A 25,474-nucleotide genomic window follows, 5' to 3' on the forward strand; every position below is an offset into this window, starting at 1 on the left:
CCGGCACCTCGCGTCCCCTCACCGCAGCCCCAGCCGTTTCCCCCGGGCCAGGCGGCGGCCTCGCCCCCGGCCCGCAGGCGGCTCGCCGTATATCCATCGGCCCCGCCGCCCCTCCTTCCTGCCCGCCCCCGACACGGACGGCAGCTGCCGCGGCACCACCTCCCGGTCCCGCCCCGCTAACGATCGCCCCTGTCGGCCGCCGCCTCGGCCCCGGCCTGGAGAGGGAGCGCAGGCCGCCGCTGAGGGACCTGGCGCCGGCGGGGGAAGCTCCTGCCTCAGCTAGGCTGAAAAGGGTGACGCTGAGGGGAAGAAAAAACACGGAAAACCGCACGCACTCACGGCCGGGCATCCTTCTCCACCGAGAAGGGCGCCGGGTAATGGGGGGGGGGGGGCGGAAAAGGTCCCTATAATTTTGGAGTCACCGTAGGTGAGGCCAAAGAAACCGGGATGTGGGGAGGCTGGTGCGGAGCCCAGGTTTATGGCCCGGGTGGCAATACCGGGCTCCTCTCCAGGGTCCACCCGGCTGCGCCCCCAGTCAAGAAATAAGGTGCTGAGGGGAACCGTTACAGCTCAAACATAGCTGAGCCTGGGGCTGAAGGTGAACATGGAAGGGAGATAGTGAGGTGGTGTCTTGGAACAGCAAAAAGATTACAAAGCAGGGAGAGGCTGGTCCACGGGCCAGCTGCAGGGGCTGAGCTAGGGAGATGGGCACAGGATAGCAGAATTGGGCAAAACCAGCTCCGTTAAAGGCAGGACTTCAAAACGCTTGAAGAGATGCACGCAGTCAGCGTTGACTTTGGCACCCTGCACCAGAGCGGCGTGGCACTTTCAATCCGGCAAGAGGACGTCTGCAACTGGATTTGCCATCATTTGTACATGCTGCGTAAGTCTGGGAATGCCTTTTTCCAAAACATTGACCTGCTAGCAGTTGTTTGCACCAATACTGCTAAAGGCTCGATCTTACTTTTACTAAGGAACACTTGGCTTGCTTAAAACCAGGAACAGAGACGGAACAGCTGAAGTACTCCTGTTTATGTAAAACTTTAGTTGTTATTAAATGCCTACTCTTCTCTCCTGCCCTCACCCCCATCAGCCATAGCTACTGTGAATAAGTTAAGTGATCTCACTTCCACTTTCCTCCTCCTTTCCCCACATTACAATGCCGATTACCTGGTAGAGATGGAAAGCAAAAGTCTCAACAGGCACCAGCTTTTATTAGTACTATACAGTGTTGGCCAAGAATTTAAAGCCAACGGGCTGTATAAGCACAACACGAGAGAGAGTATCTTGAAAGATACTTGGTATTGACTTTTCCCCTCTCAATATATAAAGTCTATCAATTTTACAGCAGTCTCATTTCTCTTCACCCTTCCTTCATGAGCCCTGCAGCGTGTCAAACTCTGCTACAGACTCTCCAGTTCAAAGTGAGACCCAAGGCAAAAATAATTCATGTGCTAAATGCCAGGCATAAGCCCATCTCTGTAATGTAACAGGACTCATGTTGGGGGTGAGGGGATAGAAATGACAACAATGACAAAATCTGTGATCTTCACAGGAAATAGGTACTGCTATGCTATTCTCTGCCACATTTTACATTTCACCATCCCTCAGTGATGGGAAGGGATCCCCACACTACTTTTCTCCATAAAGTCTTCAGTTATTTTTGTAGTTAGTCTTGAAGAAGACCTAATAATGAATCAAATGTGCTTTTCTAATCTCTAACATGGTAAGCACTTTGGCATAAAGAGGCCATAAACTGATCACTGAACGTTTGCCCCCACACTCTGTAGAAGGGACCTCGTAAAAGGCTGTTTGGTTTTAAGTTATTTGAATGTCAATGGCTTTGGTGAGGTCTGTTCCATATGCAACACCTAAATGTCATTAGCCCCCAAAAACTACAGCTTCAGCAGCTGTCACTCACCTTACATCCCTCCCAGTTTATCACACCAGAAGCACTTGGCAATTATTTTGAGATGAGTACGGAAATATAGACAGTGAAAAAGAATCAATCTTTCCTCATTTCTTTTTCCAGAATTACATGCAGTAAGGTGAAGTTATACTGGGCCCTTGGCTCTGTTGCCCTTCTCTCCCTTACCTGCAAATAATCTTCAATAGTACACAGTATATTAGATAATGCATCCGGGATTACTGAACTGATTCTTAATTATAGGCAAGTGTTGGGGAATGCTTTGGTTTACCCCTTGAGGCAAACTAAACATGTGTTTGTGCTCAAGTGTGACGAGATTTAACAAACAATGCATTGGACAGAGTCCTGGACAGAGTCTGCAAAGAGCACAACCCACCCTGTTCCCTTTCTATACACATCTTCGACCAGTCCCCTTTTGCCACATTACCCCCGTATCACTTCTCCACTTTGCTTTTCACTTACACAACCATCCGGGCTTGTCCCCCCACAGTTCCTGGAACTGCAAGTTTCACTCTGACCTTGCACACAAGTTTAGCATGTCCCCTGGTTTCAGACATAGCAACAACTAAGGTATACTTTACTTGGTTGGAAAAAAGTCTTTTGCTGATCTGGTGCTGCTCAGACCCTTTTCATGTTATCTAATGCTTGTAAAGGGACAGAGATTCTGCCAGAAGAATCCTCTTCCAGCTTCCTCAAGTACTTTCCCAAAAGGTTATAGAGAAGCTTGCCTACAGGCACCAAGCAGTCTTTCCACTTCCCTTCTGCACCAGAGAATCTGCTGCAGATCCTCCCTCAGGCAGCTGTGCTGCATTCCCCGCTTCAGGGACAGGCAAGAGCACAGCTTCCCATTGCCGCCAGGTAGTTCTGTTCCCCTCTGGGACTAACAGAAGCTCTTCCAGGACTCCCTTTCCATTTCTCCACCAGACGATGAGAGTGGCCACAGCCATCTCAGCCAAAGGCTGCCTGAAGCATATCCAGTGAGTTTAACATCGGCACTGCTGCAACAAAGAAGGGAAAGCAACAGACGACGAATATGAAAAAGCAGGCAAGCAAGGTAGCTTACCTGTCCTGCTAGCAAAAGAATAGCTACTTCATGTGCTTAGGACTCTCAATATCTGTGAGTAAAGCCAGAGAATCAAAGTCCAAAAGGACAGCCAGTCTACTGCAGAAAAGGTACCGAAACTGGGAACAAGCAAACTGCAATGAGGAGAGGACAAGGAATGAACCCCACCCCAGGGAGCTCAGCACTACAAGACAGCTGTGGAGTGGATCTTGAAAATATGGGCTCCAACAGCACATGCATTTGCCTTTAATTTCAAGTTGAAGCAGCTGTAGGAGCTAATGATGGAAGGAAGAAAAGAGTTCAGGCTGTAGAGTTTCTCAGTGTCTCCTGTTTCTCCTCAGGTCCCACAGCCTCTACACACATAAGCAGTGGTAACCTCCTCAGCTTATTTTCCAAGCACTTCCCACACCAGAAAACATGCTGTAAGTTCTCAAGAGAACTTACAGCTGGTGTAATAAAAATGGACAGGAAGAGACATTACAAAGGCTGCTACTTGAAGGCAGTTTAGCACAATGCTAACAAAACAGCCCTGGCTGCTAAACTGCTGTTCCTCACAACCCTACACTGTTTGAGAATTGTTTAGGCTTTTGTAATGGTTTATTGCTTTCAGCCCAACACATGAATACAACGTGCCACAGATTTTAAATTTTCCAGGGCATCCTTCATGATCATGGGCTTTCCAGTTTTCACAGACAAACTGAAGAGTCTTGGAAGTCAAAGGCTATGACTGGTTTCATTTGGGCATCCTGTACACAATTTTCTGCCATTTCTTCCCTTGGTCAATGTTGTCTTGCACATATCAGAAAGAGCAGCTGTGCTGGTTTTGGCTGGGATAGAGTTAATTTTCTTCATAGTAGCTAGTATGGGGCTATGGTTTGGATTTGTGCTGGAAACAGTGCCGATAACATAGAGATGTTTTCATCATTGCTGAGCAGTGTCAAGGTCTTTTCCGCTTCTCACCCCACTCCACCAGCGAGAAGGCTGGGGGTGCACAACAAGTTGGGAGGGCACACAGCCAGGACAGCTGACCCTAACTGACTGACCAAAGGGATATTCCAGACCCTATGACATCATGCTCAGAATATAAAGCTGGGGGGGAAGAAGACGGAAGGGGGGGACATTCAGAGTGATGGCATTTGTCTTCCCAAGTCACCATTACACATAATGGAGCCCTGCTTTCCTGGAGATGGCTGAACACCTGCCTGCCAATGGGAAGTAGCAAATGAATTCCTTGTTTTGCTTTGCTTGCGTGCGCAGCTCTTGCTTTACCTATTGAACTGTCTTTATCTCGACCCATGAGTTTTTCCTCACTTTTACTCTTCGATTCTCTCCCCCATCCCACTGGGGGCGAGTGTTGGTTGCTGGCTGGAGTTAAACCATGACAGCAGGCAAACAGGATCTTGGCAAGGAAAAAGGGGATGGACTTGAGCAATCTGAAAGCCCTCACATTCACAAATTCTATCAGAAACTACTTGGGCTGTACCTGAAAAGGTCCTAGCAATCCTCAAGAAGTCCCCACTGGGACAACAGACACAATTGCCCAGGGTGGCATTTTAACTTTATTGGTCTTGGTGCTCCTAGACCAAGGACCATGCTGGATTACTTGCAAGACTTGTGGCAGTCACACGCATCTTCCCAAACCCATAAGTTATGATGGAGTGTCACAAGGGACACGCCTAAAAATATCCTTACATATAGGCAAAACCTGTGCCAAGCTACAGCCAGAAAATGAGAATGAGCTCCAGCAGAGATACAGATAAAGTTGAGGAAGCCCACGTATTAAAGTCTTTCAAGATCTCTATGTGCTGTCCCATGTAGGCCAAAGTAATACTCCCTTCTACCTATACCCCAAATTGATGCATTATATCACCACAGATCCTTCACAAATGGAGTACTATGGCTTGAAATCAATGATGTACTGATACAAGCTGTACTTGGACATAATGTTTTGTGCTTTTGCAACTCTATCAATACAGTAGAGAAAAATTAGTTTTCACACCGTAACACCTGAGTGAAGGGGAAAAATACCTCACCTACCATCTGGACATAATGTTCTATAGAATTAACAGGAGTTTTTCAAACCACACTGTCATACACAAAAAAAACTTAGCTCTTGGCATATGTAAGGATTTCAGCCCATAAAATTAAAAGTAACTACTTCCATTTGAACAAAATGGGGTCTGTCTACTAGATATATTTATCCCTTTATTTTCCAACTCTAGCCAAAGAATTTAATGTCCAATCTTATTACAAATATGAATCAAAAACAGGGACAAGAGGGACCTTCAACCTGAGCTCCTGAAGTGTTACGGTTACTATCCCTACAACACACAGCATTTAAACTTAATAGAGCAGCTTTAAAGTCTTCACTCAAAGAGAAAACAGCAATGCTATTGTCTTTTAAGACTTAAAGTGAAGTCACTTTAGCTATGCTTATTTCTTTCTTTCAAATATCTTCACAGAAGAACAAGAGTAGTTTCACTTAAAAACCTCAGCTAATTTCTTCAGTGTAAGGAAGTGGAAACACATAGTAAAGAGTTAAAAAAAAAATGCCCACTAACCTCCATGTGTGAAATGCAAGTTAAGCAAATCAAAGTGGGGGTTTTGTTTGGTTGGTTGGTTTTGGTTGTGGTTTTTTTTTTTCCTTTGGGATGACTCTCCTGCAGTAAAACATGACTTTCACATATATCTGAGCTCCTGGACTGTTTGTCTGGTAAAGCCTGAAAGATGTTTAATTAATCTTCATTTATTTAAGCACACAGCAGGTGTCTGACCAAACCAAAACAATAGGAGAGGGAATAACACGCTTTGCAATTGTATTTCTTTTGATAAGCCCATAGCCCTAATTGTCTTTCTAGAAAGCTCTGTACAGAATATTGCTGCATCTTTTAATTTAAACACAGTAGGCAATTAAGAACATGAAAGAGAGGGCCAGTGATAGAAACAAAGGACTGCAAATTATGAATACCAATTCCAGTGGCCTCTACTAATCAATTGGTGTATAAATTTCAAGCACCCTATCACACTCTTACTGTTTTCAACAGTGAAACAGTGGGCCATTAGATGCTTCAGGTGTACCAAATCATGAATGCTAATGCTTACCTTGTCATCACCGTTTTGTATTTCTAAACTTTCTATCTCCAAAAGAGTCCTCCAATCATAAGACAATGACTATTAGCTGTAAGAGTCAGGATCAAGTACAAATTAACATTTTCAATAAACATACAAATCATTTATTTAAAATTCAAAACTCAGAGGTACAAACAAAATATTTAAGAAACAATAAATCCAGAAATGTAAACACTTATAGAAAATATATGAACTGTACCAGTTTAACCCCCCCCATTCTTCACAGAAAATGGCGAGAAGTAGAAAGACAAATCAATGCCTAATTGTTCTTTTTTCAGATTCTAGTTTAGAGGTAGAATACTACTGTGAAAGACTTAACAAAATTTAGTTCAGCAGAATTATGCTACAAGTGAATTTGGCCGATATACTTATAAATGTAATGAAGCCAGAAAAGAAATTGCTTATTGAGAGCTCTTATACAATAAAATTTGGCATGGCACTTTCCAAAAGATAAAGCACCTTTCCTCATAAATACTGTTTTATGCTTTTGCAAGTAAAGGATCCTGTGCTTTTTCCATTACTGACATAAAGAAAGCATTTAAAAATAGAAAGTCCCAACTTTTTGGCAGGTATATGGAAAACAAGTGTTTCTCAGTAACTTGGCCTAGAAAGCCAAACTGGGAAAAAAACCCTGTAACTATGAGAAAAAAGACTTTTTGAAAGACTTTATGAATACTTGATGCTTACTTATTTGGGTGGCACAGTCCTCAAGGGGAAAAAAAAAATATTAATACAACAGGAAAAAAAAGCTTCTTTTCCACTAGCTAAAAGCAGGGGAACGGACTAGTTTTTATGTATTATTGTTATTCAGTCAGCCTCCACTAAATGCTACAGTTCTATCCTCTCAGGAAAAAGGGTATCTGTGTGAGACACACTGTAACTTTGAGTCCAGTAAAAGGTACCCAGGTAGTCTCAAAGGAATGTATGTTCCATTTTTGTTCATCGAACAACCTGCTACAAATAGAAATTAAGATTGGAGTTCTTCAGACAATATATACAAATTCATAAAAACTAGGAACAATTTGCAAGCTCAATGACATACAAACATTATTCAGAAAAAAAACCCCAAAACTTGTTTTCTTATATACAGACTGGCTGCTAAGTGCTTTATTTAAATTGCTGCATGCAAATAGTAGAATCTACGGTTGGTTAAGGAACTTAACTATAAACAAACTGCTAGGCTTCTGCAATTCAGTTTAACAAGGACTTTCTCAAGTATTTTCTGAAAGATATTTGTGTTTTAGGAGAAAAAAAAATTTAGAATTGCAGTCTTAATGCCTTCTTGCTTCGCGGAATAAGAACACTTCTGGAGATGTAAATATGATAAAATCCCAATTTAGACAGCCAGTTCACAAGGACTCAGCTTAAGCATGACCCTGCTTCTTTTAAGGAAATGAAAGCAGAGTTAGGCCAATGTTTAGTACCTTTTAAAAATTCCATCCTTGCCACACATACTTTGTTTACAAAATAGCACCACACAGGAATAGTCACCACAAAAAAAAAACCCAAAACAGTATAGTTGCTGCATTCATTCAGCAGCATTCCATAAATTTCCTATTCACTCAAATGACAGAGTTGTGACCATTAAGCTTAGTTCATGGAAGAAGGCAGAAATAGAAATCTACTTACTGTCATTAGTGAGGCATTACCTTGTGGTTTTCTTTTGTAAAGAAGCTACCTTACAGAAAGGAATCAATACAATCCAAATACCTTAAAAAAAGACTTGAAATATAAAATGTGAACAGGCCTGCTTTCATGATATTCTTCTACCTTTCCAAATACCATCTGGAACAGTGTCTATGAAATATCACACGCAATAGAAAAAAAATGCATTCTTGATTACATGAAAGATTGAAATATGTAAACTATAAAAATAATTGGGAGAAAACTGAAATAGCAATCATGAAAGAGCTGGTGCTACCACCACAGACTAAACCTGTAAACACATAAAAATGCATTTCCACCTTCCTCCTTGTCTCTACCTTCAGAAAAGCAGGCAAAAAGAGTAATTTCTGCCACAGACTAGCTAAAAAGGTTTGCATGTGCCAAGCACCTCATTTTGGACAAAAGTACTTGCATGGCACAGTTTAAATAGTTAGTCTGAGCTATATTTAGCTGATTTTTCTGAAGCAAATTAAAGAAGCGCTTGAACTGTACTCACGGCAGAGCTGACAGCATTGCCTGACAAATAACCATCAGGAATCTCTTCTGTCAGGGCTGGAAGATGAGCCCAGGACAAAGTATAACAGACAAGCTTTCCTTCTACAAAGTATATTCTTCTATTGAATATGAAGCCTTGCAAAAGGAAAATGCTGAAAGACATACAATATTAATACAGGAAAATTTCAGACATGGATTTTCATCTGTTAGGCCTCCCAATTCATTTACAAAACTTCAATCATCTCCAAAGGGAGCTCTGCATCCCTATCCAGGTAAAATAGTATTACATACCTAGATAAGAAAACTTACACAGACAAAGAAGAGTAAATGTTAAGCCATATACTAAACTATGATATCTCCATATCATGATTTTTTGAGAGCTCAAAATGGACTGAAAGAAGCCATTTTTAAGTATATATCCAGTTTGATTTTTTTTCTACTCTAACCCCCATTATGTCTTTCCCTGTGTGTATTTTAATGGTCAGGATGAAAATATTTTGTGTATATACAAACTAATTACATTTAACCCTGTAAAAACTAATCAAAAACTTCACCATTCTTTGTGATTTCCATATATTTAGGCAACTCATCTTCTACACATGCAAGATACTTCTCAGAACATCAGGAAAAAAAAAAATCTTTCGTATTCCACAGCTTCCCCAAATGAGTAAAATAAAGCTGATTATATGTCAGTACACATTTTACTGTACCTTCATAAAATCACTTTTGGATATACAGGTTACAAGTTAAAAAAAGCCAGCAGTTGACCTAGGCATTAGTTAAAATACGACATCTTGTATTTGTAAGCCCTAATAACAGAAGAAATGTCAAGAAACATCTAGAGTTTTGATGAAAAATTAAGTTTCACCAAGTTTTCCCCCTCACCTCCAAAATTAAAGTTGTTTCTCTTCTTCCTAATTCTGCAGCAAAAGTAACAATAATACAAAATAACAAAATATGTATGGTCCCTCAGTGTCCTCAGTAAGTGAAACATTTTAATCCAGACAGTGGGCCAGTTTCTCCCAGGTTTTGCATATGCTAATACAGCACTCTGCCACGAAAGAGAACTTAGTGTTTTATTACACCTAACCACTGCCTCCAGAGTGTAAGGTCCAACAACTGTTTCACAGACAGAAATTATTTCTCTCTCAAACCCCAAAGAAAGTCTCTTTAAAGGTTTATACGAGTTGTTTTTTTGTAACAGATTGACAGTCAAAGAGCCAAATCCTATGAATTGCAGAGATCTCCAAGCATGGCAGATTGAAATCCAAGTTGAGAACCTTCAGAAGACAAGGGTATTATCGAGTACACACTTCCTCACACAGTTAATTAGATGTTGCGGTACATTAATGCACCTGTACCACTTTCAATACCCAGGCACGCTCATGCTTTAAGATCTAATTATGAATATGGTTATGCTACAAATGTGCTGTAACTAGACTGAGTTAGAAAGATAGCACATTAAGAATCTACCACCTCAGCTGTTGGGTTTTTTTGTTGTTGTTCGGTTGTTTTTTTAAAATGCCCTCACATATGCAAGGCACAGTTAAATGTCAGCTTGACTGCAGTTATAGCTCTTTTGCGAAGTTAGTGCCCAAGAATATATTTTTTGGGGGGCGGGGAAAAAGTGATGATGGCTAGTCTATACAGAGGCAAGCTTTATTCTTCCAAGGTGAACTTCACCACTGGGCAGATGGCTGGTACAAGTCCAATACACAATTTATGTTCTAAATAAAGGCTATTTTGAGGCCTCAAGCTGATACTGGCCTCATGCCAAACTCCTGAGTAGTGGTAACTTTCAGCTCAGAACTTAAAGTATATAAGGAACCAAAGCTTTTACAAAAATTAAATTATTTTGCATGGTAACATGGCCATAAGAGTCACTTTAAAACAGCACTAGCTGATTTTAACAACACCATAGCACCAGAAGTTAACCTGTGCATTCAGATAATTATAATATACATGTGTCTTTATATCTAAGAAGTTAATATTAGCAAACTACTGAAACACTGGCTTTCCAGTGCACATTGTAAAATGCAGTATTAGCAAACTGAACTGACCCCTAGAAGTCAAAATGTCAGCTTTTATTTTACTAGTGTCTACCACAAACAAATTTGTGCATGGCAAAACAGATTTCCCTTGCTACTTCTGTGGTACACTAACATACCTGATCTTTTTCCACTAAAAAACAACATAGCGATGGCTAGGCAAGATACAGACCCTATTGCTTGCCCAGTGTTTAAGTGGAAAGCATAGCCCAGGTAATTTAGCACATTTACCAACAGGGAAGAAATACAGCTTTTTATCCGCATCCAATTAGAATGTCAAATACTGGACATACAGAGAAAAAAAAAACAAAAAAAAACAAACAAAAAGCCCAAAAGAGATGTCAAGAAATAGTTTTAAGTCATGGCATTTGCTTTTAATATTTATACCTGTAGATAGAAGTAGTTGTGATCTATCAAATGCACTAATGTCTTGAAAGCCATGCAGATCCAAATCCCACAATGCCATTAGCATCCTTGTGGAGGCAAAACATATGCCACCAAGCCTGGTGCTGTAACCCAGCAGTGCAATCTTGGATACTATGTTCCCAAATCACATGCCCTTTTGAAATTCTTATTTAGTGAAGGCTGCTACTGGTTCCACTTTGAGTCTTACCTGAGAAAGCATGGAAATTCAACCCCAGGGCAAACAAAGATCAAAGTTTGTCTGAAGCTCCCTAAGGTCTCACAAGTCCTTGTTTCAGTGCATATGTAAATGACCTAATTCCTAGCCAGCAGCTTCAAGTAAATGACAAAAAGAAGTCACTGACTTGGACACTGATTTCATGGAATGCATCTTTCAAACACTGACCAAAAGAAGTCTGAAAGGCAACTGCTTTCACCTTTCTCATCAGGCTGTATCCATACGCACACACTGTCTATGCTGATGCTGTTTCTTCCCATATTGTTTCCTTCTCTTTGCAAAGTAGAACTCAATTCTGCTTTTTAGAAAAAAATGCAAAGACTTACTAACACATTCATCAATGTGAATTTACAGCAAACACCTCCCCCCCAACACCCCCAATCTTCAGAATTAATTTAATGGAAGCCAGTTATTAAGATATCAGTTTTATGTTTGAAAATAAAGTGCATAATGACCGTCACTGAGAACTTTGCTGATTTTAGGTTAGCACAGTTAGTGTCAGTCCTCAGCAACATCAATAAAATACTAATTAAAACATAAATTGGTAACATGAGTAAAAATCTGAAGCAGCACACATGAAAAATAAGTTTTGTATAAATGGGAAAAAGAAAGAGAAAGGAAAGTGAAATGGAATCCCTAGTCCTTTGTGGAACTGAGCCTACTATACAGCTATCCCAACATGCAGCATCTGAAATGAAGAATCGCAGTCTGTTTGCTTCCCTTCTGCTATTCCCGAATTCAGTTTGCAGCTTTCTGGTGTCTGACCAATTTCACCTCGGGCAGGGGAAGATGTATCTTGAGGGAGATCTACAAAGACAGTGTCAGATGAAGAATCTTGGCTTTCTGGTGAAACAGCAATTTGTGGCCAGCTACCCTCTGTTTCCTCATTGCAATCTGTCCCTTCATCAGCCTCTTCCAGCTGCTGAACAGATTTCAAATACTGTTGTATTAGTCTGTTGTCCTGTTCACTACTAGAGCTCTCTTTACTTTGCTCACATTCCCCATGGCCATCCTCTACATCTGAAGAATAGGCTGAAACAGAATTGCCACATTGTTTGACAGTTTCCACTGAAAGAGAGCTCTCAGTTCCTTCTGTTAAACTCTTTTCAGAGCTACACAAGTCACTGACATGAGTCCGATCAGCCATAGAAGAATGAAAACCAGAATCTGGGAACTGCAACAAAGACTTTTCCTGAAGAACTTCACTAGCTGGAACTAAACAAGCAGAACTAACATCTGGTGCGGTTTCTTGCTCAAGTGTGGATGATCGAATAAATGGTTCGGATGAACAGAAAATACCGGCTGAAGGGATCCCAGGTTGCCAAGTGGCACCTAAATTCTGTGTTACTGAAAGGTGCCATTGTTGAAGGGATTTAACCTGTAAAGTATAGAGAGAATTTCATTATGAAATGCAAGAAAGAAAGTACTTTGATTTCTAGAGTATTTCTTGCAATGAGCAACAAAGCTGTAGTATAAAATTTAAGACCAAGTGAACTAACAAAAGGTTTGCTATACCTTTAGGGAAAATATGTTCTTCCCACTGTTAAATAATGGGTTTTAAACCTAGATGCCCAACACTGACAGAGCACACAAGCCTCCCAGTTCAAGTACCTGAAGAAAAAGGAATCTGCTCTTAAAGACAGAAAGGATGAGGAACCTTTATGAAATAACCCATGCTTAAGAAAACAATCAGTCTTGGTTTTGGAAGAATAGCTTATTAGAAGATGTATTAATACCTTTTCTACTTTAGAGATTAGCTGCTCACAAGCAACATAGCTTGACACCATTTCATTTGCCCTAGGCATCTAGCAGTCACATCATTCTTCACACTTCTGCTGCATTTATTTAGCTTTCCTTGCATTTTGTCCTCCTTCTCACACCAGGCTATAAATTTAGCCTTCTGTAACAAAACCAGTGTTCTTGCACTAATACTTCTGAATGTTATTTTCCCCTAGAATACCAGTATAGCAAACAACATGGCAATTAGATTCTAATAAGATACCCAAGTCATCACTAGAAAAAATTAACCATATTGACTATCTCTTCAGGATCTACAGTATGAAATAATGCCTTTGAAATCCATATGCAAGCAGAAAAATAAGAGGACTAAAACTATTTACCTGGTTCCAAAGAAATCTGACAGCTTCCTCCTGTACAAGCCTCTGAATCTTATCTTCCTCTCTTTCTTTTCTTAGTCTGCAAGAACACACATGCAAATTTATGCAGCTTAAATAAGCAACATTTGGATAACAAGATCAACAATACATAAAAATGTCTACTTATATAACAGCACTCTTGAAAGATACAACAGAGCCTAACATTAAGACATTACTGCAGTCTGGCTTGCCACCAATATCCAGCTGCTGACTTCAAGTTTCTCTTTCAGAGTTACATTAAAATTCTGCTTCCTTTTGCTGCCGCACATTTATTGACGTGCCAATACTTTAAGTATCTTCTTGTAAACTGAACCTGAGCTCTTCAATTTTTCCTGCACACAAAAAAAAACCAAAACAGTGCTCCTTCATTTCAAATTATGCTCTCCCCAACTGATATCACTTTGATGTAGGTATGATGTGTAAGCATTGGGAGTTTCTAGAAGTTCACTGAGGGCTCAACCTGGTTCACAGAACTTTTGTCAGTTGTGATAGTAAAGCAACAGAGCCTGTCAGACCGCCAGTTCCCAGGCTGATCCAGAAAGATATTAACTAAATCCGTAATTTATATCTTACAGATTGCAGAACTCTGATAATGATCTCCTCCAAACATGGATTCATAGAATAAAAAAACCAAAACCAAAAAACAGAACAAAGCACAGAATTGCATTTTAAAATTGTATCATGCAAGGCAGAGAAAATTCTTCTTTTCACCAGTACGAGAGGAATGACTCTCAATATGGACACTTCATTTATAGATTCTGTAATTGCTAGGAGACAAGTTAAAAAAAAGAAAAAAAAAAAATCACACTTCGCAATTTCCATTTTGGTTATGCAGTGAAACATGCAAGTCCTGCTAAATAGAGGAATAGAAAAATGCATTCTAACCCAACCCACTCATAGCAGGCACTTCGAGAGTATGAACAGCTACGTGCATAAATGTGTTTATCTTACAGGAAGAGATCTTCTACCGTAATAACAGTTTTATATTACCGATGCTGGGTTCAACTATGAGTAGTTATATCAAGACCCACTTATGCCTGTTCTGAAATATCCTGGAACTATGGTTATATTCATTCAGATTTGAAAATACACAGCATGACCTCAACTTACTTTTCTATTTCATCAGTTAAGCAAATGATGTGCTCCTGCATTCTGTTTAAGCGAATTTCATACCGCACTTCCTTGGCTCGGGGATGGTAGTTCCTCGTGTAAAATCCTCTCCAGCAGGCTTGAAGCTTGGTAGCTGCTTTAGCCATTCTTTGCAGTTCAGCTGCACCTTGATCAACAACAGCTAAGGAATCAGAACTTTCTCCTGTCATCTGGTCAGGACAAAGAGTTGTAACTCCTGATTCAGCACCCACTGAGGTGCTGGGATGATTATGCAGAACTTGGTCTTCAGAGGATGCTGAACAGTTGCTAGTATTAGCAGTCAAGCTAGCTGTTACTGGATCAGCAGAAGGCAACAGCATACTCTCTTTGATATTCTCTTGAGTTTCCACACTTTCCGCTGCTCTGTTCGAGTGCTCTCTTGTAACACATGAAGCTTCTTGCTTGATAGTTGTCTCTCCGCTATTAACAGCTCTCTCACATTCGATCACTGTATCATCATCGTCTCCTAGGCCCAAAGTGATTCCATGTAGCTTCAGGTCTGAATTAGGAGACACCGGAGACAATCCTGAAGCAACTGGCATGAAAGTAGACTCTGAGGATAAAAGGCTGCTGTTTAGTTTGTCTTCATCTGTCTGTATATCTTCAAGGTATAGCTCCTTGTGAAAACTTCTTTCAAGAAGAAAAGTGTTCTTTACTGCATAGGAATGATCATCGTTTGCACTTGGTCCAACCCAGGAATTCTTCTGGATGATAGGTTCTAGATAGGCAGAAAGCCATATTTAAAAGTGTCATAGTATTTCAATAACATATCTTCATTTAATTCATAGGAATTCACAAGTTGCTTTACATAGTTAGAACCTGGGTGTGTAAGACAATCTAAAATGCTAGTAACGATAAGCATTATTTCTATATAACAATAAAGACAATAACTACTTATCACAGTAACATCCACAAACTTGGCAAATACCGGGTACAATTGCACAAACTGCCTCCCCCTGGAGAGGTTACACTTTTATCAGATGGAACAGTCAAAGGAATAACTCTTTAGTTTATTGGACTGTGTTTTTCACCTAATCTTACTAGCATTTCAAGACACGAACAAGCATGGAATGTATTTTTAGAAAACAAAGTATAACTTCAGTTGAAAACCTCAAAAAGTCAATAGAATAAAATAATAACAGGGCCTTGCTCTGAAATTCTCTCCACAAAGTTATCTATGTTCAAAAAAAAAAAAAAAAAAAAAATCATTATTTCCACAGGTTATCTTCTTACCACTTTCAAAAACTATCTGTGGCGGCTGGGATGGACTGCTGTGTTCATAAGCAACTGGCAGTGTTTTGTTGGGAGCAGAAGATGTAGGTGGACCTTCATTTTGGTTTTGATGCATCAACTGCCTCTGGTGGAGCCTAAGCACAGAGTTCCAACAGATTTTATATTTCTTTTAAACTTTTTAGTACAGAAGACATCTAAAAGAAACTATCAACTGCTTTAAAGGAAACAAGTGATCAAACGATTCTAAACAAGAGGCTAGTTATGCAGATCCCTACACATACAAGACACTAACAGGACTACTGACAAAGTAGGGGATTGCACAGACTGCTCCTGTTCCCCTTCCTCCTCTCCCTTTTTCTTCATTACATGTACATGTATCAAAAAAAAAAATAAATCCAACATGTAATTCTGACTGTAGACTGAAATATTTCCACATACAAGGAAGGTATGCGGACATTTTAAGTGTCTACTGCAGGTTACATTATGCTTGTATGTGTAGAGGAATTTAAGGAACAGAAGGAGTGTCTTTTACATTTGAAACTGACTTAATCAAGGAAAGGGTGTCCTTGTTACCAAAGGGACAAAAATCCTAAGAGTGAGCGGCTGCATGGTGCTTAGTTGCTGGCTGGGGTTAAACCACGACACAAATCAACAAACATTGCCACAAATATAAAATCATCCTTTACAAACTGAGAAAACACACGGGTTTTTTCAGCCCAGCTAAATTCAAAGGTCATGAGGTAGAGGTCAGAAGGTCAAACTGCCTTATAAGTCATATACGTGTGTACATATATTTTTTTTTTTCCTCAGCAAGCAGGAAAACACTCCTGCTGCTGCTGCTGTCTTGCCTCTCATTCCCCTCCAGGACACATCTTGTACCTCCATCACTCTTCCCATCTCCAGACCTCCCTGTTGCTTTGAAATACTTACAAGGAAATCTTATTACATCTAACACATAATAAGACATATAATTATGTTCTCAGTTTCATTCTCTGACAACAGAGAAACAAGAAGTTCTCACCTTTGCTTACTCAGTATTTTTTCCAGTTTGGCATCCTCTTCAGTCTGGAGACCGTATGTAGATACAAGAGGACAAACAGTAGCCAAGTACTGGACTAGCTGAACATGCTGCCCAGGTCGATATGATCTTCCTTTACCTTGACTGTAGAGCCATTCTGCTTTCAAACTGTTAAGAAGGGCAAAAAAGGTCACAATTAACGCATGGCATAAACCCCCTAGCTCTCCTTTGATTACTGTTCTTCTATTGGGTACCTAAGAGCTAATCTACAAATCTAATCAAAACTTGGAACATGCACAGTGCCCAGAGGAACTGGGAATTTCATTACCAGAATAACGAATAAAGCATTCCCTCATATAAGCATCGATGAAACAAAAAAAACCTCTGACCAAAACTGTGCACTCTCTGCTTTATCCGTGCGTAGTCTTTGGGCACTGAAAACACGTCTGTGTCAATGAATTTATCAGCAAAGCTTTCACAGAAACAGAGAAGTTCACGCAAACATGCAGAATAGGCACAGAGAGCAAATCTTGCTGAAAGTATTCAACAACTGAAATCTTTTTTTCAATCAAATGCTCTTCAGTCTGAGAACACTTAATATAATATATCTATATATAATAATACAGTTAATACAAAAAACCCCATTACTCATGAAAAAAATTTCTAGCTTTCTTACAGGCAACTTTTGGGGAAAGTCATTATATGTTATGGTGAAACAGAAACAGAATTGGTTTACCTTTGACCAAAAAGGCAGCTTTTTATTTTAGTAATGGGGAAAAAAAGACACTAATGTCCTGGCATATGTTAATGTATTGGACTAGAATGTGTTTATACTGGATAATACTTATGCTTGGAGTGTTCTGATGTCAAGAACTTTAAGAAGATGTCTCCATTGTCCTACAGATATCATAGTGATATAAGGACCACAATGATACAGTAACAAGTGATTTGAGCAAAGTAACATTTGACTAATTGATACAAAAAATGCCAAATCTAGAAATGCACGCGCAAATCAGGCCCTTTATAAAAGGCCATGCTTGAGCTTCCCCCAAGATAATAGCTTTAATATCTGCTGATTGTCCCATTCTGCAAAGTCAAAGAGGCTGTAAAGCTTGGAAGGGGTAGCAGACCATTGATAAATTGCTACCACAGTTTTGCTTTGTAAAAGTGCTACTGTGAGTTGAGTAACGAAACAAAAGCTTAACTGTATACTTCTACTTTTGATCTTGCATAACAATTCCAGTGTAAAAGATGAAAAATTTAGCAAAAGCAACAATGTTAAGTCGCCTGTATCTCATGTGGCCGTTACCAAGATGAACAGAATTTCAGATCATTAGCACTTTTCCATTTTTTTATTACATAAAAATGCAATTTCAGCTTAGCCAAACTTTATTTAATAATTTTAGAGATTTTATACTATTATGTCACCTTTCCTTCTGAGAAATCACATATCCATCAAGAACTTTAAGGTTCAGACACCAGCTGACAATATACGGCCTGTAGTCAAAGCCAGGGATAGAAGGTGTGGCCATCACACAAGGATTGTTCATAATTGACAACTGTTCCAATTGACGAAGAGAGGCCAGGAAAGAAACCTTGAGAAAACAAGATATATTTGTTAACTGAACAGAACCCATCAAATGCTTACAGAACATACTACATTTCTCCTAGTTACAGCTAGACATCTCACACGAAACAATATAGTTACACATAAGTTTAAAATCACATTTGCTTTTTGACCATGAATATCTTCAAAGGACTTTCTACCAACTACTGCCATTTTCCCATTAATTCTCCTGTAAGTACTATAGCCCTTGGAAAGTATTAGCTTCTCTTAAAATCTGGGAATGGGGCTTCATGTTTAGAAAGGTATAGTATTTCTACAATTCCAGTTCACTACAACAGGCATTGAAATTTTGACCAAAAAAAAAAGGCAAGCCAAAAAGCTGGAGAAACATTATCTTGTTTTGAAGAGAAATGTATTACCAAAACAAGATTTTTCTTCCAACATGAAAGTCCAGCTGACAGTTTTGGCTGCTACTTATATTACATTATACATATGATAAATATAAGTAAACATATATATATATATGTAAAAAACCCAAACAAAACAATAAAGACAAAAATCAAAGGCAGAATATCTGTTTCTCTTACATAGTGTGTTTGAGAAATAGATAAAATAAGACATTGGCCCAAAAATGTTCAGTTGCAACAAGCGCAATTCAAACCTCTGTTCTAAACACAGCAGCTGCAGAAGCCCTCTGCAGCAGTTAATCAGCTCAGCTTTCAACCTTCAGACAATCATGAAAAGCTCTCTGTGAATTTAGTCCTTAAAGTATACTTCTGACGTCCTTGAATAATATAAAAACATAAAATAAAAAAGGCAAAGTTTCTTTCAAGGATAAATTTTAAAAGGTATCACCTAGCTTGTGCAGCTAATGCAAGTACAGTTATTACATAACTTCTAATAGTTAAAAGTTACTTCTGTCAACATTGGTTGTTTCAAAGAGAGCCCATTTTCAGTTACACCCTCAAAAGAATTATCTAACTATCTGCTTGCAGTCTACCTAAAGACAAGGTGATATATCTTCTATATCTTACCTCATTTAAGTCTCTGATTTCATTTTCTGCCAAAGAAAAAACAGTCAGATTCTGAGGTAGGCAAACAGGGGCAGTGCGAAGTGAAGTTATAATATTTCCATGCAGCAACAGAGTCTATAAAATAAAAATACAGTGATGAAATGTAAGTTTGATCAAAATTCCCATGTTTTTGTTCAGGCAATACCTGCACAATACACACAAAGGAACCATAATTAAGGCTTTCTGGTATCATCAAAATTATTTTTGTTTATTCCACTAAGGGAAAACTAATTTTTATACTTCAGAGCAAAATCTTCTCATCTTAAAATGCAGAACTGAAGTATAGTCACAGTTACAAAAAATATATTTGGAAACATTTTTTTCTCTACAGTGTTCATGCTGAAAGAGTTAACACTATGTTTTGTTTTGATTCATGACAAAAGAACGAGAGCTAGGAACAAGATCTCACCATGTTATCTTTACCAAAATCATTAGAGTGGTTATAGAAAAATCACTGCCCCAGTTCCTGCAACTTCAAAACGAGGAAAAGAGTTCTTACATGCTTCCCTCTAGAAATTATGGTGATTAACTAAAATGCTTTAAGAGCTAGTGAATGCTTTAACAGGCAGGAATTTTCAAAGCAAATTTATTTATGCAAAGAATGTAACAAAACCAGAGATAAAATAGCATCTACCTTCAGCGATGTAAGCTTGGAGAGATCACCTAATTGAGCTATGTTATTGTCTGACAAATCAAGATGCTGAAGAGATACACAGTAATTGATTTGTTCAATGGCCTACAAAAATAAAGAAGTCAATTACTCACAGTCACTCTTTTTTAGTCATTAAATAAAACCAGGTATCAATAATTATAAATTACTTCGAAAGCTAAAAACCACTGGATAAGTAATCCAAAGCAAAACCCATGTTTCTACACAGTTTCATTTTAAAGGTGATAATTCTTTTCCTATTTTGAGGACTATTTCCCAACTCTCATTACATTTTGATATTAAACTTTTTATTTTTTCCTAGACAACTCTTTTCCAAAAGTTGCCCTCTTCTGTTTCATAAACCAGTAGCTGCAAAACTTTAACATTTGTTTCAAACAAAACCAGAAACATATTCCAATTTCTTTGCAGCATTTTCCATATTTCTACAACACTAGATTCTGGAAAATGTATAAAGACTAAATGCTTTACCTTAAGGTTATTTCCTGCCAAATTCAGCCATTCCAGATGCACCAAATCCTTCAGCCCTTCCACATACCCAATACTATTATGAGGCAAGTTTAGCACCCGAAGCTTAGTCAGTTTTGCTACACCCATCATTCGCACCAAACGATTGTTGGCTACAGAGAGCTGCAGATTGACACACAAATAAAAGAAACAGTTTTAACTATTAAACCGTGCAGACAGAATAGGCTTTTATTCTTAGCGGTTAAAACCCTAATCCAACAGGAACTTCTTCAATCTACGTGTTCCATTTTCATGCACACACCACAGACAAAAAACTGCAAGAGCCAGGAAAAAAATTACTGATCAAAGAAAGTAGTCTTCACAACTCACTCTGCAAACTTAAGAGGAAATTCTCCTAGCAAAAGATAAATAAAGGAGAACAAATGAGGAATTGTGTCATATGAAACTAAGTTTTTAAAATCAGAATTGCCAAATAATTGTGCAAATTGTTGCACCACTCCTGGTGTAAAATCATACTTACAGTCAATATGGCAGAGGACAAAATATATTTTACATGATTCTCAGAAAAGTCCTGTGCTAACAGGACTATAAATCACAAACTTTTAAAAGGATAAATCCTGATTAAACATACACAGTAATAACATGACCACCAAGCTGGCAGACTGGTGAAGGTTTGTTGTAGCAACAAACTCCACCTCTCCTATCTCAGTTTAGCTTGTCTCTAGAAGCTGTTAGGTGACTTCAAGTCTGTCTGGATGCACTTTTAGTGACAATTAACATGGACTTATATAGCTTTGCCTCAGAGGGATTAATACTCTGATTTTTTGCAAGCACCATGCACAGGCTTAATATTGTTATCACTAATAACCTCATGAACTTAAATGGACTGCTGCTAGTATTATAATTAAGGATGAGCACTAGCAACATCATGGCCTACATGAATCAATATGTTAACAAGACTACACAGATCCCCTCCCTTCACATTTTTTTTTATTTGCTATTTCTATTTTAACCTAATCCACATGGCTTTTTTTCTTCTTGTGAATTAAGGCTACTAATCCTCTATCTTTGTGAAGAGTTCTGAAACCCAAATGGAGAGGAGAGTCCTGTATGTATGTCTGCATGTTTACAATTACATAGAGGAAAGATAAAGTTATTTTTAAGGTTACAAAGCTTAAGTATTCAAAAGCTAAGAATTACCAAAGTTGGGTTATCAGTGATTTTTCTAAGTGTTCTTATGACACCACCCCCATTAGGATTTATTTAGTTCATTTTTAATTACCTAGGTAACTAGCAAAATAGCCTCCCCCACTATCAACTGTAGAGCTACACTAAAAACAAAGCTTTCTATTTTAGTTAGCTGTCGTTTATTTTCCTATGAAGACAATAACTGCTAACTCACTTCAATTATATAATATGGCCTTAAAGCAGAAGTATTTTAATTAGCATCACAGTACCATTATTTCATAGCAAATTCAAGTCAAGTAACACTGACCTGCATCAGATTCCTGCATTTCTCCAAGTGTTCCAATTTAATTATCTGGTTTTTGTCCAGAATCAAAGTGTGAGTATCAGCGTCACAGGGTAAGGTCGGACCCAGTTTTTGCAATCCTTGGCCTGACCAGTTGACTACCAAACCTTAGAAGAAAAAAAAAAAGGTGGGGGGGGAAGCCCCAAAGTCAACACTTTAGATATGAGAATATGAACTGAAAAAGCAAATCAGGTTACACAGATTTGTTTTACAATGCATGCAGCTAATTGGCAAATACAAATTAACTTTGTTTTCCATGTAAAACTGAAGCAAATTACTTCAGACCAAACACATCAGAGTAACTGATCCAGTTACTGGAAGATATGGATTCTAGGCCCTATCCGAGTAAAGAACTCCGGTGGAATTCTGGGAAAGTCAGTAACAGATCCTCTGGAGTGGGAAACAGAGCAAAATTTCGGTAGCTAAATTTAAAGGTGTGATCCTCAAACCCCCAAACTTCAAAAGCTCCTAAATTTTTAAATTCTTCAAAGAGTTCAAGTTTTGAGCAGCTTGACAACTACCTATCTCTCTGTAGGCACTCTAGCTAAATTCCTGCTTGGAGGCAAACCCAGATCGTGCCTAGCACACATCTGTAGGATGATACTCCCCAAACATCAACCATGCCTGTCACTGAAAAAAAAAAAAAAAAAAAAGGGGGAGAATTCTGGAAAAAGGGGAAGCAGCATCCATCCTTTCATCAAGCAGAAACCTGATAAGGATGCAAACTACAAACTGCACCTTCCTGTAAGGTTCCATCAACCAACCTGCTAAAGTATTTGAAGATTAGGGCATTTAACTTGTAAATGTTAAATACCCATGTGATAGTCTTCAGCCAGAGGAAAATAAACAGCCTTACCATGAACAAGTCCTCAGAAAGCTAGACCATTGAATAAAAGCCTGCAGTTTTCTCTTTCCTTTTTCCCTCTCCGTATTTCAAAGGTAAAATATTAGTAGCCTACACCTTTTTTTTTTTTTTTGGAAAGTGCACTCTAGATGCAAACTCAAAGCAGAGGTTTCAGCCTGTGAAACCAAACCTGACACCTCTGTTGTCAGAAGTTGGATGCTTAAACTTCAGAAAAGAAACAAACTTAAGATTCAGCCCTCCCTTTAAAACTTCCTATCAGATACTTTGAGACTTGCTCCCTTCTAGCAGTTTGGCTGCTACAAACCCTAATCTTAAGTATTTCACTATCTCTAACTTATTGGGTAGGGAATGTGTCTAATTCAGAGCCAAAAATTCCACTCCAGGACTTCACGAGCCAAATCCCTGAGTGCATCTCGCCTTGGGATTTTGGTGCTTGTGTCCCCAAATTGTATTAATAGGCTAGATGTCCCACAAAACATTTGCCATCTACATGCAACTTGAATCACTGGGTACCCACAGTGACATCTACTAATAATAATTTTCATACATTAAGCCTCTGCTGTATGTTTTACATACATACACCATTCTAGTGCTTGCTCTTCTCTTACTATCTACTCAGTAAATAATGCTGCCTTTTTCAGCAGCATGTTCCAGAATAGTGTTCTTATCCTAACATGTACTATATATTAATATTCTTACAATTTGCAGGCTTTGGGGGCTTAGTTATTCTAAGGATGGAGACAAACATTTTTGGTGTACCATTTTGTCAACCAGAGAATATACTTTTCTAAGAAGCATCTCTGATGACATTTATTACATTTCCATTGCTTCTCAAATCCACAGCCACCTGAAGCGCGCTGAAGAGCAGCAATGCAGATCCAGCAGTACCAGAAACAGTCACACTCCTGTCTTTGCACATTCAGGGAGTAGGTACTGCATGTTTCTCACTTAAGTGGCCACCTCTGCAACCACTTGGTCACTTTAACTAAACAGAGAAATTTTGCATGTGCCCGTTTATCCAAGGGATTGTTATGAAAATTCACAGCTGGCCCATGCCAACCAAGGAGAGAGGATAGGACCCACAGCATAGAATTACAAGAGTAATCCTTTTATTCATGCACATGAAGTGTCCCATTCAAACTGGGGCACCCAGAATGTGGTTTTACACATGGTTCTTATGCCTTTCAAGCATTCAGGTACAACATTATTTGACTACTCACTGCTTAACACACACACACTACCAGGTGCAAAGAAACTACATTTCTATGGCATCATCATCCACCTGCTTCTCTACTTATCTAGACATCTCTGGAGTCAGTTGTGCTATAGTTACTTATCTGTGATGCCAGACAGTGGGAAGGTTTCGCAGAGGTGTTAAAGGAGCTAGGATGCTGGTGCTATCTCGGTTGTCTGGGGGTATCCTTTATCCCTTGTGGGTAGCTCTAAGTAAGATCCCTATTTCAAGGGTGTCTGTCCTTCTCCTTGCGAGCAGCTGGGGTCCTTTAGTTTGCTTGCTGAAGCAGGACTGTTCAGTATACAAAGAGAACTATCTATCTTGAGGAAGTGAAAATGATTTCATTATACCAATGAGTCCTTATAGTATCCTTTGGGAATGAGATTGTCCTAACAGGCTCTGAGTACCCAGGAAAACGTTTCAGAATTGCTTATTACTCGTTTGGCAGCTATGTACGTTAATAGACCTCAGAAGCTCACGATTGCTGCTCAGGCCTCTTGAGCCCTTGAGCCTTCAGAGCCAGACTTGTATCGTTATAAAGCACCGTCCTTCCAGACGGAGGCAGGAAGCAAGAAACTGCATCCTCAGAGGAGGACCTGTCTCCCAAGACCTCTCTGCCCTCCACTACAGGAAAAAAGGGGCCTTATTTCAACTCCTGGCCCACCTTCTACAGGGCTGCAGGCAAATCGCTCCTCAGGGGCCCTGGCCTGGGCAGGATGGACAGCCCCTCTCCGCGCTCCCCCCCCCCCAAAACCCCGGCCACAGCCGGAGCCAAACCCGCTGCCGGGCGGGGACCCCCGCTCCTCAGGGCGGGCTGCCCGAGCGCGGGAAGCCGCGCCGACCCCGGTCTCCTCGCCCTCCGCCGCCCTGACCGCTCCCAGCCCCGCTCGGGGACCTCGGCTGCCGGCCGCAAGCGGGGAGGAGCGCGGGGAGCCCAGAAAGGAGCAGCCAAGCCGCCCCCTCACCCCCGAAAAGAGGGGGCGCGCCCCCGTCCCCCCTCAGCCGAGCCGCCCCCCCCGCATCAAAGGCCGCGGAGCCTTTCGGGACTTGTAGTCCGAACCCCCGGGCCGGCGGCCAGGGCACGGCCCGCCCCGCACTACAGCTCCCGCCGTGCGCTGCGCGCCCCCGCCTCTCCGCCCCACACAACGGAGACCCAAACAAACCCCCGCCGGCCCCCGACACCTGCAACCCGGCCGCACAGCCCCCGCCGGGCTCGCTGCCTCTCACGTTCCCCTTACCCCCTCCAGCCGGCGAGACAGCCTCGGTCCTCGCCGCAACCCCCGTCGCCGCCATGCTTCCCGCTTTGCCGACGCCGCCGGGCAACCGAGCGCTGGACGCCGATCGGCTGCCTCGCTCCGCCACGGGAAAATCGTGTCTTTTCTTCGCGGCGGGAGAGAAGGGCCCGCGTACGGAGCCGCCCGGCGGGATTTTAAGCGAACAGTGGAAAACCCGGCCGGCGAGAGCGCTGCCGCTGGGTCCCCCGCCCGCCCTTCCAGCCGGGGCGGCGCTGCCTCCCCGCTCCCCTCCCGTCAGGCCCTGCGCGGCG

The 25,474-nt window shown here is 40.4% G+C and overlaps 2 protein-coding genes and 1 long non-coding RNA gene across 4 annotated transcripts in view; 1 reads left to right on the forward strand and 2 right to left on the reverse strand.

Annotated features, from left to right (window-relative positions):
• NXPE3 (neurexophilin and PC-esterase domain family, member 3) overlaps positions 1–95 on the reverse strand; it is a 19,969-nt gene extending 19,874 nt beyond the window's left edge. The window contains exon 1 of the mRNA XM_010567331.1: positions 23–95. The gene's annotated coding sequence lies outside the window, so the exon portion shown is untranslated. The remainder of the gene's footprint in view (positions 1–22) is intronic.
• The window catches only part of LOC104831634, a 19,020-nt gene extending 7,800 nt beyond the window's left edge, over positions 1–11,220 (forward strand). Inside the window, exons 2-3 of the long non-coding RNA XR_774308.1 lie at positions 10,346–10,355; positions 11,142–11,220. This is a non-coding gene — a long non-coding RNA (uncharacterized LOC104831634). The remainder of the gene's footprint in view (positions 1–10,345; positions 10,356–11,141) is intronic.
• On the reverse strand, positions 11,147–25,453 carry CEP97 (centrosomal protein 97kDa). Of its 2 annotated transcripts, XM_010567329.1 has the most exons (12): positions 25,167–25,453; positions 24,473–24,552; positions 21,794–21,936; positions 20,302–20,460; positions 19,798–19,899; positions 19,125–19,238; positions 17,952–18,118; positions 16,527–16,691; positions 15,506–15,639; positions 14,234–14,990; positions 13,088–13,163; positions 11,148–12,345 (listed from the first exon to the last, which is right to left on the reverse strand). In XM_010567329.1, exons 3-12 carry the CDS (start codon positions 21,797–21,799, stop codon positions 11,629–11,631), a joined length of 2,397 nt encoding a protein of 798 aa, XP_010565631.1. In that variant the 5' UTR covers positions 21,800–21,936; positions 24,473–24,552; positions 25,167–25,453; the 3' UTR covers positions 11,148–11,628. The 2 variants fall into 2 exon arrangements, with proteins under 2 accessions (XP_010565630.1, XP_010565631.1); XM_010567328.1 differs by lacking the exon at positions 24,473–24,552 and having other exon boundaries at positions 11,147–12,345.
• Between the last annotated feature and the right edge of the window lie 21 nt (positions 25,454–25,474).

This window comes from Haliaeetus leucocephalus, unplaced genomic scaffold (assembly GCF_000737465.1).
Source record: "Haliaeetus leucocephalus isolate CR32 unplaced genomic scaffold, Haliaeetus_leucocephalus-4.0 Scaffold228, whole genome shotgun sequence".
In the NCBI taxonomy this organism is placed as follows: Eukaryota; Metazoa; Chordata; class Aves; order Accipitriformes; family Accipitridae; genus Haliaeetus; species Haliaeetus leucocephalus.